This window comes from Electrophorus electricus, chromosome 11, assembly GCF_041902795.1.
Source record: "Electrophorus electricus isolate QZ-2024a chromosome 11, ASM4190279v1, whole genome shotgun sequence".
NCBI classification, from domain to species: Eukaryota; Metazoa; Chordata; class Actinopteri; order Gymnotiformes; family Gymnotidae; genus Electrophorus; species Electrophorus electricus.
The window spans coordinates 17,007,461-17,023,595 of record NC_137507.1 but is presented as its reverse complement, the minus strand read 5'-3'; the positions used below and the strand labels follow the sequence as shown (position 1 = coordinate 17,023,595).

The 16,135-nt window shown below is 45.0% G+C and overlaps 2 protein-coding genes across 3 annotated transcripts; one reads left to right on the top strand and one right to left on the bottom strand.

Moving 5' to 3' along the window:
- Positions 1-29: 29 nt before the first annotated feature.
- Positions 30-4,944, top strand: kin (Kin17 DNA and RNA binding protein). 2 transcript variants are annotated; one of them, XR_014125765.1, is made up of 11 exons: positions 30-231; positions 374-468; positions 567-610; positions 710-832; positions 932-1,116; positions 1,219-1,316; positions 1,460-1,577; positions 1,680-1,799; positions 3,534-3,637; positions 3,729-3,826; positions 3,995-4,944. XR_014125765.1 is itself a non-coding variant. In XM_027026815.3 (11 exons), exons 1-11 carry the CDS (start codon positions 118-120, stop codon positions 4,055-4,057), a joined length of 1,161 nt encoding a protein of 386 aa, XP_026882616.2. In that variant the 5' UTR covers positions 31-117; the 3' UTR covers positions 4,058-4,944. The 2 variants fall into 2 exon arrangements, 1 of the variants encoding a protein (XP_026882616.2); XM_027026815.3 differs by having other exon boundaries at positions 31-231; positions 3,534-3,633; positions 3,726-3,826.
- itih2 (inter-alpha-trypsin inhibitor heavy chain 2) lies at positions 4,637-15,193 on the bottom strand. Its single transcript, XM_081722489.1, has 20 exons — positions 15,016-15,193; positions 14,852-14,887; positions 14,066-14,104; positions 13,395-13,567; positions 13,149-13,253; positions 11,185-11,347; positions 10,748-10,984; positions 10,214-10,330; positions 9,816-9,984; positions 9,576-9,701; positions 9,165-9,346; positions 8,670-8,855; positions 8,237-8,376; positions 7,550-7,734; positions 7,240-7,344; positions 6,758-6,871; positions 6,457-6,655; positions 5,915-6,084; positions 5,377-5,488; positions 4,637-4,784 (listed from the first exon to the last, which is right to left on the bottom strand). Exons 1-20 carry the CDS (start codon positions 15,103-15,105, stop codon positions 4,637-4,639), a joined length of 2,796 nt encoding a protein of 931 aa, XP_081578615.1. The 5' UTR covers positions 15,106-15,193.
- Between the last annotated feature and the right edge of the window lie 942 nt (positions 15,194-16,135).

Below are 16,135 nucleotides of genomic sequence, written 5' to 3'. Positions count from 1 at the left end.
TTAGAGGAAGCACATGAAGTAATGAGGAAACACACACAACTCTACGTCATTGAGCGTGCAGAGAAATCAGTTTACCCCGGAGTCTATGTTCGAAACTAAAGTTTTATAATCAATAACATGGGGAAGGCAGATTTTCTAAGTCCGAAGGCGATCAGTAATAGGATCAAAGCCAAAGGCCTTCAGAAGTTGCGCTGGTATTGTCAAATGTGTCAGAAACAGTGTCGAGATGAAGTGAGTTTATGTGCGTTGTGTTGCTAGCTGGCTAGCTGTTAGTCAGTCAGCTAGTTAGCTGTTGTTAGTTAGCTGACCTATGTTTCTTTTGTAAGCTTTGGTCCAGACTTGCCTAATGCTTTTGGCTATACTCCTCTTTTAGAATGGATTTAAATGCCACTGCATGTCCGAGTCTCACCAGAGACAGTTACTTCTAGCCTCAGAGAATCCCAACCAGTTCATGGACTATTTCTCTGAGTGAGTCACTATGTTTCGAAGGTTATAAACACAAGTAACTACCTTCTGCTTCTAACAAGCTTAATGTGGTTTTTTTTCTTCTCTTTTCTCTTTTACAGGGAGTTCAAGAATGACTTTTTGGAGCTGCTCAGGAGACGTTTCGGTTAGATTCCAACTTAAAATCATATTCAAGTCATGCAAGGAAATCATCGCTTCATAATTGTTCATCCTGCAGTCCCTGTGTTTCTGTGTGTTCTCACAGGGACAAAGCGAGTTCACAATAACATAGTGTATAACGAGTACATTAGTAATCGGGAGCACATTCACATGAACGCCACGCAGTGGGAGACTCTCACAGATTTCACTAAATGGCTCGGGAGAGAAGGTAAATATACTACTTATAATCCTCCCATTGGTTTCAAATATACAAATATTTAATCCACTCGGGTTTGTGTTTGTGTGCGCACGCGCATATGTGGCTTAGGTTTTTGCAAAGTGGATGAGACACCTAAGGGCTGGTACATTCAGTACATTGATCGTGACCCGGAGACAATACGGAGGCAGGAAGAGCTGGAGAAAAAGAAGAAGCAGGATCTTGATGATGTGGAACGCACAGCAAAGTTTATAGAAGAGCAAGTGCGCCGTGGCAGAGAAGGCAGGGAGCCAGAGGTGTGTGGGAGTGAGTGTTGGGAGTGCTGGCAGGAATCATGTTCTGAGAAGCTCTATGGTCTGTCACTTGTTTCAACTGTCTTTCTCTTTTTGTGACCACAGGAGGAGCCAGTATTTACTGAGCTGAAGAGGGAGAATGAGGAGGAGAAAGTTGCCTTCAACCTGGGCAGTAGCTCCTCTGTAGGCCCTTCGAAAGCCAGGTTGCACTTAATCACACTGTGGAAAACAGTCAAGCAAAGCTCCGTGCAGTGTTAATTTCGTCATGGGTTTCTGAGCCATAGGCTGTGTGTACCTGCTTTCCAGTCAATGCAAATTGTCATGTTTTATTGCTTTTATTCCCAAGTATAACTGCAGGTCCAAGTGCCTTGAAAGTCGCTGCTTCTGCCAAGAGGAAAGACCATGTTCACAGTGCCAGTTCCAAAGAGAAGAAGAAGAAATCTGCACTCGATGAGATCATGGAGGTTCCTTCTCTTCTTTCCCTTCAGTACATGGATGGCTGTATAAGCAGTATCACAAAATGATTAATATTTAACAAGTTGTCTCATTCTTTTTGTTACTTTCAGTTAGAGGAGCAGAAGAAGAAGTCGGTGAAGTCTGATAACTGGATACGGTCGGACATAGTGGTCAAGGTCATCACCAAGAAGCTAGGAGAAAAGTATTACAAGAAGAAAGCAGTCATACGGGTCAGTGAGGACTGCCAAGACAGGCTTAGAAGTGTTAATGCTAGAGATGAACTCTCTATCTATCTATCTATCTATCTATCTATCTATCTATCTATCTATCTATCTATCTATCTATCTATCTATCTATCTATCTATCTATCTATCTATCTATCTATCTATCTATCTATCTATCTATCTATCTCTAGACAGATATACAGAGTTGTAGTGAAGTACACACTTCTGAAGTTGGTTATGGGTTGTCGAGCTTGGCAATTGGATTGTAAACGTTTCGTCGCAAATCGAGGAGATGTCCTCAGTGCAGTTGTAGGTGCGGTTTCTGTTGTCCGCCTGCGTTTATATAGGGGTATTGGCATTATTGGATGTTATGAAATGGGCAAACGGGATTGGTACAAAAGAATGTGCTGCGTTGGTATAACCCTAAGGAAAATGATCTATATCTCCTACGCTGCTCCGTCATTAAATTTAATAACCCGAACGCAGACCAATTGAAATTCAGGAAACCAGACCACAACGCAGCACATATTCTAAAATATTCAAAGTTATTTCAACTTTTGAAGTTCTAGGAGGAGGAAGCAGCATAAATGACACTTTTGTGTTACCTTTCCATCACCCGCTATTATCGCCATTTGCTGTGTCTTATCTACTATCACATTGTGCGGTTGGTTTTCCACTTCTTGCTTGTCTGTCTGAATTCTGGATGTCCCACAGGATCTTACTTTTGTTGTTTTCCACCATTCTCTGTGGCTCCTTCTATTTGGACAATTCATTGTTCATGTATATGATCCCTGCTGTTTGGGTGTCTCTCTCTGCTTTCCCTGCCGGTATCATGCATGTTGCTACTAGGTGCTGGATGTCTCACAGGCTCCTCTGCGCACACTGCGTCTCAGGGGTCTTGTCTGGTGTGACGCAACCCCTGCTTTGACCGACCTAGTGCTTATTGCTAGCTTTGTCCTGCCATGATTCGTGCCTCTGTGCTGTCCATCAGTGCTACCTTTTCCAGGATTGGCTCACGTCAGCCATGTAGCCCATCTGTTTGAGGCACTCCATCAGCTTGTCCTTGAAAGCCATTTCTTGGATGTATTCAAGTATGTTTGGTGTCTCATCCTGGACATTGGGTCTTGCATTTTGTAGGTCTCTCCGCCTCCTTTGGGCCGGTGTTTCATGCACTATTAAGAGTTTTCTGTCTGCAGCTTCCATCTCTTGTCTTGACCAGCTTACTGTGTTTGCTGGGTATCATATTATGTTTATGGCTTTACTCTTATTATTCTCATTCATCTAGCACTTGTGGACCTGCCTTACCTTGTGGAGGTCCTTGGATGTTGCTATCCTGGTTTTCTCATTGTTCCAGTGTTCTTGGAGAATCCCTAGGTGTGTTCAGTTATATGGCCTTGTTTGTAGTTCAGTTCCCTCCAACCTGCTCACTTTTCTCCTTTTTACTTGCAGCCAAGCACACTTCTCCAGCCCGAATGACATTCCGACGTCCTTCCAGTAGATCCTTGTCAAACAGATCAGTAAATCAATGTCCCTTAACGTGTTGGCATACAGCTTGAGTTCATCCATGTACCTGAGATGGCTGATGGTAGTGCCCGAGTCCGTACCCTCACCCACTCTTATTGACGATCTGTCTCCGATCTCCTTGATATGTGCTACACTTTATAGGGACCTGGACAGTTCTCTTCAGATTGGCTTCTGGTGTTGTCCCCCAGAATGTTCCATATGTGTATGTGTTTACAGGAGGTTCGTGACAAATACACCGCTGTAGTGAAGATGATTGACTCGGGCGACAAACTCAAACTGGACCAAAGCCACTTGGAGACAGTCATCCCGGCACCAGGTAACCAATCACCTGGGGCCTGTCCATAGATTTCTAATTATGTGGCTGGTGATCTCACTCTTTTTCTTCTCTCTCTCTCTCTAACCCCTCAGGTAAAAAAGTTGTGATTGTGAATGGACACTATAGAGGCATGGAGGCTGTCTTGGAAGGCATCGATGAGAAAAAGTTCTCCGCTACTCTCACAGTAGACTCTGTAAGCTTCTCAGACGTATTCATGTGTTTACTGAGCCCTCAAGTCCTACTTAAATATGGATCTATGTTTCAGCTTGACAATGAGATACATGTATGATAAAACCTTTGTGCCATCTTAAGAAAAATCTGCATTACAGCAAATCACAACATGGCTTTCTATACCCTGTAGGGTGCTATGAATGGGCAGACGTTGGAGGGAGTTCCGTATGAAGACTTCTCCAAGCTGGCTTGAGGTCTTTGTGATGTACAGATGCAGGCGTTCACCCCGGACAGTCTCTACTGTGTCAGAGCATTCCTTTGAGTTTCCCGGCCCATGCGTGGACATTCCTGAGTACGTTAACGGGTCTTGCTACTGAAGCAGCTAAAAAAAAGAAGTCTGTAGGGTTTGTCTTGTTTTTTATTGGTTTGTCATCAGGCCACATTTTGAAATTGCCTACAATTAAAGTGTACGAGGATGTAACCACAGAAAGTATGTGATTGAATTCACAGTAAGACTTCGAAAAAGGAAACGAAACTGTACTGTATGAACAGTGTGTACTGTTTAAACAGAGACAAGTTTAATTATAATTATTAATTTGTTTTAGTGGTGAATTTATATGTAAAACTCCATTCATTCTGGTCAGCATAGTTTTTCATAATTACCACAAATCTGTTGTATAGGGGTATTTTAAAAGACACATCCATGATTGTATTTTCATAAGTAACCTCATCTTGTTTAGAATAGCTGAATCTGACTGCTTCTGCTCTGTTTCTCTCCCAATACACACACACACACACACACACACACACACACACACACACACACACACACTCAGAGAGGGGGGAGGAAGCTGTCCAGTTCAGAAACAATATAGCTGGTGTAATGGCCATCAATGAAGCCTTTTCCACTGTTATGGACAAACCAGCAATAAACGTCCGATCCGTACTTGCGATCCTGCCGGTAGTCCTTCTGCCACCCTCTGTTACACAAACACAGGAGATATTGGTGAGAAAAGCATGTCAGTGACTGTAGAAAGGCCAAATGTTGGGTTCTTTATTGTGAGCACTGAGGACTGTATATAACCCATGTTGTGTTTAAGTACAATATATAATGCTTTTATTAAATAGAGTCTGTGTGAAGGTGTTTTTCTTTCCATTCATTTCCATTGTAGTATGGTATGTTTTTGAAACAGCGTCATCCTGCAGCCATGAAAGGCCACAGCGGTATGCTGGTTTGGTTTTCCCCTGACCCAACACCACACCTCATCAACCAATCAGCTCGTCATCTCACTATCACCGAGCTGAATTAGGTATGTCCGTTCTCCTCTAACACACCGAGTTTAACTCAAGGGCTAATAATGTAGCGCGGGAAATCCCATAAGGGGAAGGATGGGAAATCCTGCCATGACGCGCATGTTGGAGCCCAGAACACGCTATGCTCTGCCGCGCTGTGGCTGCCCGGGGCTTGTGTTTGTCAGCCGTGGTACTGTGACTGGTTCCCTGCGTGTTCCATACCCGACTGGGCAGAGACGCTGTGGGGGAGAGCAGTTTTGGGAGCATGACGTGGGCTACCTGGTGACAGTGAGCTTATTGCCCTTCACTTCCATGGTGGCTGCCTTCTTCTCCGGCTCTGTTCCTTCGCGCACGTCGAATACCTTCACTTCAGGCTCGATCGCAAACTGCCCTGTTTCACACCAATAAACACACACAGAAGGGAACAGAATTGATCCAAAGTTCACACACTTACGCATCACGAGTCACTTAGTGGTCCTTAGTGTTTTGTTTTTTTCTGTCATTTCTCAGCCTTTTCTTATTATACTGGGTTTCACTGCTGAAGGAGAACATCTGGTATTGACGAGGTCTTCACTCAAGTGTGTCCAAAGTGCAGCGTAAGAGCTCCCCAAGATAGGAACAGAGAAAGCTTGGCTCAGTTCCATTCCCATGGGGTTGGTGAAAAGGGTAAGTACGTATATAACCTGGCTGACTGTATTTGTCGCTAGAAGAAATTACGCACACTAGTGCGTAATGACCTCACAGTTCTAGTGTGGGTGTAAAACCAAGGCTAAGTAGTGTATTAAAGTAATATAGCAAAAAAAAGCCTGAGACGCACCTATGAGGCCATGGACCTGGGCGGAGTACTGGTTATCGCTGGGCATGTAGATGCCAAGGAAGTCAACGTTTATTGGGTGCTTCTTCCACACTCGATGTAGCATCACCATCACTGAGATCTTGTCAATCACCACAGTCACCTTTTGCTCCTTCTCTATGGCAACCTTCACCCTGATGACCAAGGTTGATGGATGTATTACTTCATTTTTTATTAATTTTTTTAACAGGATCAAAGTGGCTTTCATGCCGCTGTTTGCAGAAATAAATTTGACATGCTTTACATGACAGTGAGCTCACATGCAAAGACATCTTCCAAGAAAGGATCAATAAAAAAAATAAGGACAACTTTACTCTTTTTAAAAATAAATTAGTTTCCTATGTTTTCTAAACACTAAGTTCACAGTTTAGCTTTTGCATAGTCTGTAACCCTACCACAGTTAAGTTCCTATCCTTGGAAAAATGTTTTTTTTTAAAAATTTGCAGTAGCCAAATTTCACACACAAAAAAACTACTTAAGTGAGCTTGTGTGGAGTGCTGCGGTACCTATGGAGGCTGAGCTCAGCCGTCCCTCCCCAGGAGAAGGAGTGGTTGTTCCTGCCCTCCATCAGGCTAATGCTGTTGGTGCTCACCACCACCTTCACCCCTGCTGCTCTGGAGTAGACGGAGATGGTGCCAAAGTATGTGTTCAGCTTGTCATTCTTCATCTTCTTGGAGCCCACCAGCTGCCCGTTGACGACGATCCCTGCTCACAAAGGCACAGGAGCGTACGGGCAGCGTTAGCGGCGGTGGGGCGAGGAGCGCCGCTCGCGCTTCCCACAGGCTGAGGAGGGTGTCGGGGCAGTACCTGCATCTGGGTCGGACACCAGGCTGAGGACGTGTCCCGGCTTGGAGTCGACGTTGAAACACACGTCCATGCCGCTCTTAGGAAGATGCACGATGAAGTGAGGGTCATTCTCCACTACAACAGTGAAGCATCAGCCAGTTTAGCTGCAGAAAAGCATCCGTGTGCGATATATTCCTCCCATATATTCCTCAATGTATTCTGTACACGTCTTGTGCCGGTGGAAATTAAGTGTACATGACGATATAGCTGTTTTGTATATAGCTGGTTGTAGGTGGAGAACAGAAGCTCCAGGAAGTCTGCCACATGCCAGTTTAGTGTTTCCTATGGGGAAGCATGCCAAATTCATATCAGCAGTCAACTGTCAACTGCAAGAGGTGTTGGAGCAGTGCTTTGTACAGATCATTGTCTCTCGTACCTCCCTCGTCTCTTAAAGTAGCGAATACGTAAGAAGTTCATGCATGAACACAGTGAAAGAGGCTTACCAACGTGAATGGTCTTGGCCTCACTGGGGGATGGGGTGACGGGGGTGACCCATGAGGGGATAGAGGGTTTACTGTTAACAAAAGTAATTTTGGAAGTAGAAGGACCTGCGTAGAAAAGAAGAGAGAGCGAGCATGTGTGTAATTTACACATTCAATCTAGTCTTTTTAATGAGGCCTTAGATATTAAAATGGTTGCATTCTGATATCTCAAATGTCCATTGGCAGCTCCTCACCAGCGGTGAGGATTTAAATAGATAATTGCAATAGATAACGGTAAAAGCTTGCACCAGGGCAACAGTGTGCGCGGTACCTGCGCCAGGACAACAGCCCTGCTTGGGGTCCTTGGGCGAGTCGGCCAGCAGCCTTTCGGGGCCGTCTGTGTCTGAGCTCTCGACCAACAGGGCGGTGAGGGGTGTCACGAACTGGTGCTCCACAGCCAGCATCAGGATCTGCTGCGTGATCTTGCGTTTCTTTCCTATCGTCCGCGCCATCGAGCTGCCCGCAGGTCACCCGTGTAGGTACAAAAGACAACAGGCTGTGTTAGCACGGACGGGGAAGGGTCACGGTGGGGGCAATCACTATGGCTGGACCTTCAGAGCTGGGGGAGTGGGCGCCACAGAGCAGCCGGCTGAGCCGCTCTTATATTCGCTCATTTGCCTTTGCTGATTCATTTTTTGCTGATACTTTTGCGGCCTGCAATGACAAATCCCACAGCAATCGGCCTGGATTTTTTTTTAAAGCCACTGCTCAGGTTTTCTGGCTACTAAGCTGCAACTATCCACTCAGCAGACACCTCTTATAGAAACACCGCCTACTTCAGGAACATCTGATAACAGACATGAAAAAGGTGTCAGTGTAATGCACAACCAACATTAACATTACGACATCTTTAGTTATACAGTCAGGTCGCAGTGGAGCAGAAGGTATAAGTATGATGCTGATAATGAGATTGTGAAGAACTGCCAGAGGAGCAACTGGCATGCTGCTGCCGCCTCACCGCTCGACCAGCAGCTGATTGACGGTGATGTAAGCCCACATCTGACGTGCGAAGCCGGCAAAGGAGTGCTGCTGTTGGCTGAGCAGGTCGTCCAGCTCCTGAAGGTCCGCCTCTGTCTCAATTTTCAAGTCCATGGTGGCCTAGAAGGGACAAAACGTTGAGCTCAAAAATCAGTGCGATTCTGCACTTTTCGCCTACAACTGCCATATCGAAAATCTAAAACTAACATATAAACACACTGTAGTACAGTTATGAAGTGTTATCATACAACGATTCAGGGAGATAAAAGAAAGGAACTTTAAAGTTCAGTTTCTCCAGATTATTGTTCAAGTCATATTTGAACGACTTTTGACTTTCAAATGGAGACCTGAGTAACTGACATTCAAGATCTCTGCAGCTGTGGTGAGTATGAGGCGAGGCGAGGGACACTCACAGTAGAGGCAGTGGTGTAGGCGTGGAGCATATTGGACGCCATGTCCTTGAGTTTGCCAGCCACAACCAGTTCCGTGCCATCGAAAAATTTATCAAACTGATTCTGAGTGATGTTCGCCACAGTGTCCCCAGTGAAATGGACTGAGATTGTTCTCAGAAGAGGGGATGATATCTGGCTATAGAATTGCTACAAGGGGGGGAGAGAGAGAGAGAGAGAGAGAGAGGGAGAGGGAGGGAGAGAGATGGCAGCTGGATACTTTGGATGTACAGTTTTATGAACTAAACACGTTACGTTTTTCCATGAATAACTCTAGTCATTGAACCCCACAGCAAATATTCAAGTAAACCATGAACACATTAAAATGTCATTAATTGTAATGGAGTACTTATACATGTGTTTTTGAGGAAAACATGTTGTGTAGTTGTGGAATACAGGAAGAGTTTGATCTGAGACAGGTCAAGGAAATGCAAGGGGGTGCAGACTCCTCCACTGTACCTTCATCTGCGTGGAAGCTTCTGAATCGGCATAGATCCTCTGGGCCATGCCCCTGTTCTCCATGGCGATGCGTTCCAGGAAGTCGAAGTCCACGTCAAAGCCAATGCCAAGGGAGTAGAGGGAGAACTCCTTGTGCATCAGCTGCTTCACGTTCTTCTGGATGGCGCTGAGCTTGATCTCTCCTGCAGGGGGTGCAGCAAGAGGAAGCACCCAAACATGGACAGAGAGCAGGGTGCCAGAAGAAGCCACACGGAGGGGACATGGAGCGAAAGGGGTGAGAGAGAGAGGACGAAGAGGAACAGAGACAAGATCTGCATCGAGGAGCTAATGGACACAGAGTAAAACAGATGGAGATTTGTTAGGAGCACACAGTAGACGGTTGGGGTGTGTGTGTGTGTGGGGATCCCTCACCCACAGTGGGGTCTCCATCCGACACCAGTATGATCATAGAAATGGAGCGTGGCTCGATCATGCCCTGACTCTGAGCTTTCAACAGCATCTGCACCGCCTTCAAGAGAGCCTCGTTGATGTTAGTGCCTGAGGTCAAACACGAGGAGCAGCCAATTACAAACACACAATTAAACACACAAGGTTCCTCGCACTTCTCTCTCTGGACCTGTCCATGTTCCGTCTGTGTTCTGCCCCTCTCACCTCCGTTGGGTTTGATATTCTGGATGTATTCCTTGGCCTCGCCCACATTTATACTGGCTCCTGTGACCAGTTCATCCTTCCAGCAGCGAACATTATGATTGAAGTCGATGATGCTGAAAAAGTCCTCCATAGTCAGGCCGTCCAGGATGGCCTTCATGGCCTCCACTGTCTAATGTGAAGGCAGCGGCAAAAGAGACAAAACACATAAACGTTCAACTTTTATTGAAATACCTTTTCTTTCTCTGTTCGTTTTTCCCTCAGACGGAACAACTGCAGTTCATATCATTGTCCACAAGATGGCATAAGCAACCTTTCTCAGGGCACTGAAGTCTACACATGGGCGCCGAAATGCTCTGGATCATTCAGCAAACTTTAAAGTTTGGTGTGTCGGCCTTCACCTGCTTCATCTTCAGGCCCCACATGCTGCCGCTCACGTCGATGACGAACACGATGTTTTTGGAGAGAGGAGAGAGATTGGATGGTGCGAAGAAATGCAGAAAATGACCGTCGGACACCTGAGATGGAGGAAAGAGCCAGTGCATCATGCAGTACACAACAACAGCTGCGTGGTCTCCGACTGTGAAAGTGTGGCCCTATTACAGCAGGAAAATAACACGCAACCTGAAAGTAAAGAAAACTAAAGGTGACAACGTTTTGGTTTACAGAGGCTCAAATTATGACTAAGTGTAGATGTAGCCTGTGCATGTGTGGTTGTGAGTGCACACGCACACACAGACAAATGCACCTCAAAATATTGCATGTGCAAAAGCCTATAAAGAGGACTGGTAGGATAAAGGTTCAGATATAGAGCAGATGTACGCGGTACATTGATCATTCAATATTTCATCATATGTGTCTGTGCTTGTGTCCATGTTTGTGTGTGTGTGTGTGTGTGTGTTTGAGAGTATACGCGGATCTTTGTGTGTCCTTACCTGCAGCTCTCCACCATTGCTTTCTCTTTCCACGTCGTATTGTATAGTGAACACTCCGTCCACGGCACTCTCGGTGCAGTTGGCACACTTGCGCTGTTGCAGCAGGCTGGGGTGAAACACTACGTGGGCTTTGCTGTCGGTGCGCACAATCTTAGTCAGGCCGGCAAATTGCTCCCCCAGCGTGTTGGGCGTCTGCACGAACTTGATGCCTTTGGGCTCATAGATATAGACATCCACCTGAGGAAGCATGCATGTGCACACACACACACACACACACACACACACACACACACACACACACACACACACACAGGAATGTTTCCTTTCTCACAGTATAGAGGAGGCCAAAATAACAAGCAAATGTGTGTTGCATATATTGGATCTGTTTCTACCTGTATAGGAGTGTGTGTGTGTGTGTGTGTGTGTGTGAGAGATACCTGTAGCAGTGGGACCAGTCGTCCTGGCTGGAGGTGGAGAGTGTGGGTGTAGATGCCCTGTCTCCTTTGCATCATCTCCTGATAGTGCAGCTCAAAGTCCACCTTACTGCCTGCTGGTACATGCACCTCTGTTTTAAAGGTCTCCATCTCCTGAGAGTTAGTCCTGCCACAGAGAGAGAGAGAGAGACGGAGGGGGAAAGCAGGTCAGTTCCTCACTGACAGAGGTATAAATCGATGGGTAGTTGGATAGCTAGATGAAGGGCAGACTGGAAAGAGGCATGGACAGATGGATAGATGCCTGGACAGAGGGATTTATAAATGGATAAATGGACAGAGGCAAGGACACGCACAAGGCTGGGCTAAAGTTGCCCAGGCAGCAGCCCACTTGCCCTCTGAACTGCCCCACTGGAGGTAAAATGTTCTGTTTGCTGTTGCAGCTGCATAAATACGAGAGGCCGTAACTGCTAAATTTAGGCCAAATCAGACCCTGTGAGTGGAACGGAGCAGCAGAAAATCCTCCCTCCACACCTGCTCTGCACCGATGCCAATGTTTCTCACCAGTCGCTTCCTGTTTCCCATGCTTTAATACGCTGTTTCAATATGTGTTATTATGTTCAGATTTTAACAAAGTGAGATTTAAAAAAAAAGTTTTTTTAGGAAATCATGTTTTACTAAAGTGAAGGAAAACCAGCAGCAAGCTGCAATTTATGTAAAATAATTTTAAATCACTTTAAATGTATCATTAATTAATACAATTAATTGATTGAATTTATTAATCAGTAATATTGTTTAGCCTACTGTGCACCATGCAGGGACATACCCCTGTACATGGAAAATGTTTTAGATTCCATACCTAATCCTTTGTGGTAGTGAATGTACTTGTGTTCACCATTTGGACTTTTAATGAGGGACTTTTTAATCCGGTGAAAATACCTGCAGGACTTCAATCTTGTAAAAATGTGCAGTGCAGTTTCATCGTGGGCCGTTGGAGTGAGATAAAACGCCAACGCTTCAATTTTTTTTTTTTTTTTTACAAAAACCTTGCTCCTCGCTCTGGGCAAAATCACATCCCTCTGCTCTCACTCCTCACCGCTCACATGCTCTCAACCAAATTAAATCGCCATATCGTTCAAACTTTTAGTACGTTTTAATAGGTATGCCTCCATGTGACACAGAGATGAGATGTCCCAGAACCGTAGAAAAAACAAAACAAAACAAAAAACATGATGTGAAGTGATGCCCTATGCCCTCTGGCACGTGACACTGTAACATCCGCTATTGTTGATGTGTGAGGGATCCAGGTTTGGCATTTTGGAGTTGTGGAAATGATTAATGAGGAATGCTATAGCCAGTGGGATTAGCTGTGAATTAAAATCTCTGCACATGCTTCCAATCTGCAACTTATCACGTATGCTGCTCCCATGTTGACTAACTGAAACTAGTACTTATTGTAGGGTATTGTTTATTGCACTGCTGCTGACTGCTCCTTTGTTGACTAGCAAACTCTAGTTCTTATTGTTTATTGTACTGATTGCTGTCTGAGATAAAGCTTGTTTATTTTGCACTTCTATGCATCAGTATTGATCCCTGTATTCTAGTTCAGTATTCTAGTTCAATGGTATATAGGACTCTGACCTACTGTACTGGCTAGGATGTATTCTATGAGTTAATGACAGACTTTTGTAAGTCACTCTGGATACAAGCGTCTGATAAATGCCGTAAATGTATGCATCATATCGCGCAATATTGCCTTATATTATGGTATCACATAACCAATCTTAGTTAGCTGGGGGTGGTTAGAGAAACAGGCCCTCATAATATCTGTGCAAATCCCTGGACAGGATAAAAGGATATATGTTAAGTCACTGGGAAAGACATCCACCAGAGATACAGAGAAAGGAAAGAGAGAGACCTTAGAGAATGACTGATCTGAGAGAGAAGGCTTGGTGCATGCTGGGAAGTACCTGACAATGCCTGCAGCTTTCCCACGTGCTCGTGCTTGGGCATACAGCCTCCGAGCCACAGTTTTCTCTTTCACTGAACCAATAAAAGTGATCCCGTTCACATTCCTGCCGACACAAACCGTACAGAGAAACATGTGTTTTGTGTGTGTGTATAAGTGTGTGAGTTGACTTCTGGGCAATTTTTTATGTAAATACAAAATCTCCCTGCCCATTATCTTTTATTGTGTGTGTCTGTGTGTCCTTTACATGGTGAAGTTGCTGATGAAGGCTCGTTTGGGAATCTGGACGTTGAAGCCGATGCTCTGGGGGCCATTTCCTGAGTTAACCACCGAGCTCCTCACAGTGGTTTGAGAATAGCGCGATGTGATCCTGCTCTCCACCTTATAACTCTTAACCGTGATGTCATATCCTTGAATGGTCTACATGTGCACACACAAGCATGCACAAACACACACCACATACATATATACACACACATGCACACACACATACGCACGTGCACACACACACACATACACACATAAACACACACAAACAATCCAAGACACACATTTCAGTATCCAGGATTCTTCACTTTGGAACTGCATGTCTTGTGCAGTCCAATCACATAACAGTATGCAACTATACAAATTCTGTCGCTTTAAACTCCTACCCCAATTCTGGGATCTAAACTAAGGGAGTTTAAAAAAATACATTTATGAACCTCTTAGGGACAGTAATACATGTAAAACTTTGAGTTTAGTTTTTTTTTTTTAAGTAGCTCATTAATGAGGTCTTTTAGTGGTGCAGTAACAGAGCAGAAGTCAGTAACCGCAGTGGCAATCAGCCTCTGCAAACACAGCCATCGATTAGTGGATAAGAACAGCCAGAGTCACAGAGAAAAGGTCAGACAACAAGATGATGATGATGATGACTACCTCAAAGTCCTCTTCTTCTTCTCTGGCCAATATGCTCCTCTACAAAACACGCACAAGACACAAGTTTTTTAAAAACCTATTCACAGGGCAGTGCTCAGGCAAAATGTAAGCAAAAGACAGTAGGTCTTTCCACAAACAGCATTCATCCTAAACTATGGCCCTGTGGGAAGATTCTTTTTGGATTACTTAATTTGGCATATCTACAACTTTGAAGGCTCCTGCCTCACTGGAATTATTGACAAACACAGTGATTGATTAACAGAAAGCGCATGAGCTGTTTATCTTAGTGTCTCTGTAGACCCAGCTTCTAAAGAGCTCAGGACCAATGCTGCACAAAGCTTTAAGCATTTAACAGATATGGAAAGTAACTAGCTACACTTACTTGCATTTCTACAGTTATCTGTAGGTAAAGGTTGTATGCATTTGCACTTGTTTAGTATTTCATAGGCAAGCACGTGTGAGGAAAATAATCTGCTTTTTCTCAGTTACACAGGCGATCTCAGAACTCAAGTAGTTTTGAGAGGTTTGCCACCTGACAGGCTTGTTTTAAAAGTTGCTTTTTTTGGTAGGCTAATATCTCAACCCACTTCTGGCTATTTGGAATAAAATGTTAAGGGCTACCCAGGTGACTAATCCTCAGGAGATCCCTGATTAAAAATGAAGTCAGTAACGTTGCTGCATGACAGATCCATTACTTAGAATTAGGGTTAACAGTCCTGCATTTATGCAGTGTACAGGACCCGTTTCGAGCTTTATTTTATCCACTCTTCTGATAGAAAGTCTTACCCTGTGTCTGCCACTTTCGGGAAGGTGATCCTCTGACTAAAAGTGCAAAGAGAAAGCACACGAGTGAGCAGAAAACCTTCCGTCCATCAACACGAACCGAACGCGTTTACGCAAACTTTCTTTCACCTTCTCTCCATCTCCCGTTCTCCGTTCCTCTCACTTACCATCTCGCCTTCCCACTCTCCATCGATCACGAACTCGAAAGCCTGGCTCTGGACGAGCAGCAGGGAAACAAGCAGCGCCGTGAGCTTCATCGTGGCCGATCAGAGGAGAACTCTCCTGCCAGCGCGAGGTAAAAGGGCCAGCAGTCACGCGAGCAAACTACGGAGAGGGCCCCCCCCCCACCAGTAGTCACGAAACTCCAGCCTTCTGAGCCTCGTCAATATTTGTCGGGCTTCACGTAACCCAAAAAGAAGGGGGAAAAAAAGATGAAAAAAGGCACAGCAGAGAAACCTTTGAAATTTGCCCCGGGGAGTGTGCACGCAAACACTGTGTGTTCTAAAATTGAAGACCATAGAAATGCTGCAAAAAAAAAAAAAAATCACTGCTTTCCAGAATCCACATAATATGGGAATGGGATTGCCTGTGTAATGATAATATCACCGCCTATGCATACCTGGAGATCTTTTATGTCGCTAAACATGCACAAAGCCCGTTTTGGCTTTTACCTTATCGATTCTGCATGATGCACGCAGGCACCTCGATTGAGTCAGGGCACAATAATCAGTATTTACAGTCCTGGTCCAGGAACAGCCCGGTGCCACACACGTTGGGGTTCTGCCTGCTCCCGACCCTGACTAAACTGTTCAGTGAATCATCACGACCTTCATGGGTGGGCTATAGTAAGTTCAGGGTGGGCTATAGTAAGTAGGCCTGGGACATGGAGCCCACTGACCACCTGGAGCTGCTAACGTGCCCAAACGTGAGGGAAAAAGATCGAAACGTGTATTCTCCGCACCCTGCCAAGTGCTTTCTCGGACTCCACTTTCCTCTCATTCTAGGACTGTGGTCAAGCCATGACGTTAAAGGGCCCAGATGGCATTAACATTAACGCTGATGAACGCTGCTGTAACACTGCTCGCTCTGTTATCTGGACGTTATCAGCAGTAGAGTTAACCTTTATTCTTTTCTGAGCCTGAACTTGCGTAGTATTTATGTAAAGACCGTGACCCTTTTAAGGAATGAGCGCAGACCCCTGTCGCTTTCAAAGTGGCAGTGGTCTTTATTTTATGTGGACAAGTACCAGAGCGCTTAAAGGCGGAAAAAAGGGTTCCCATCTGAATT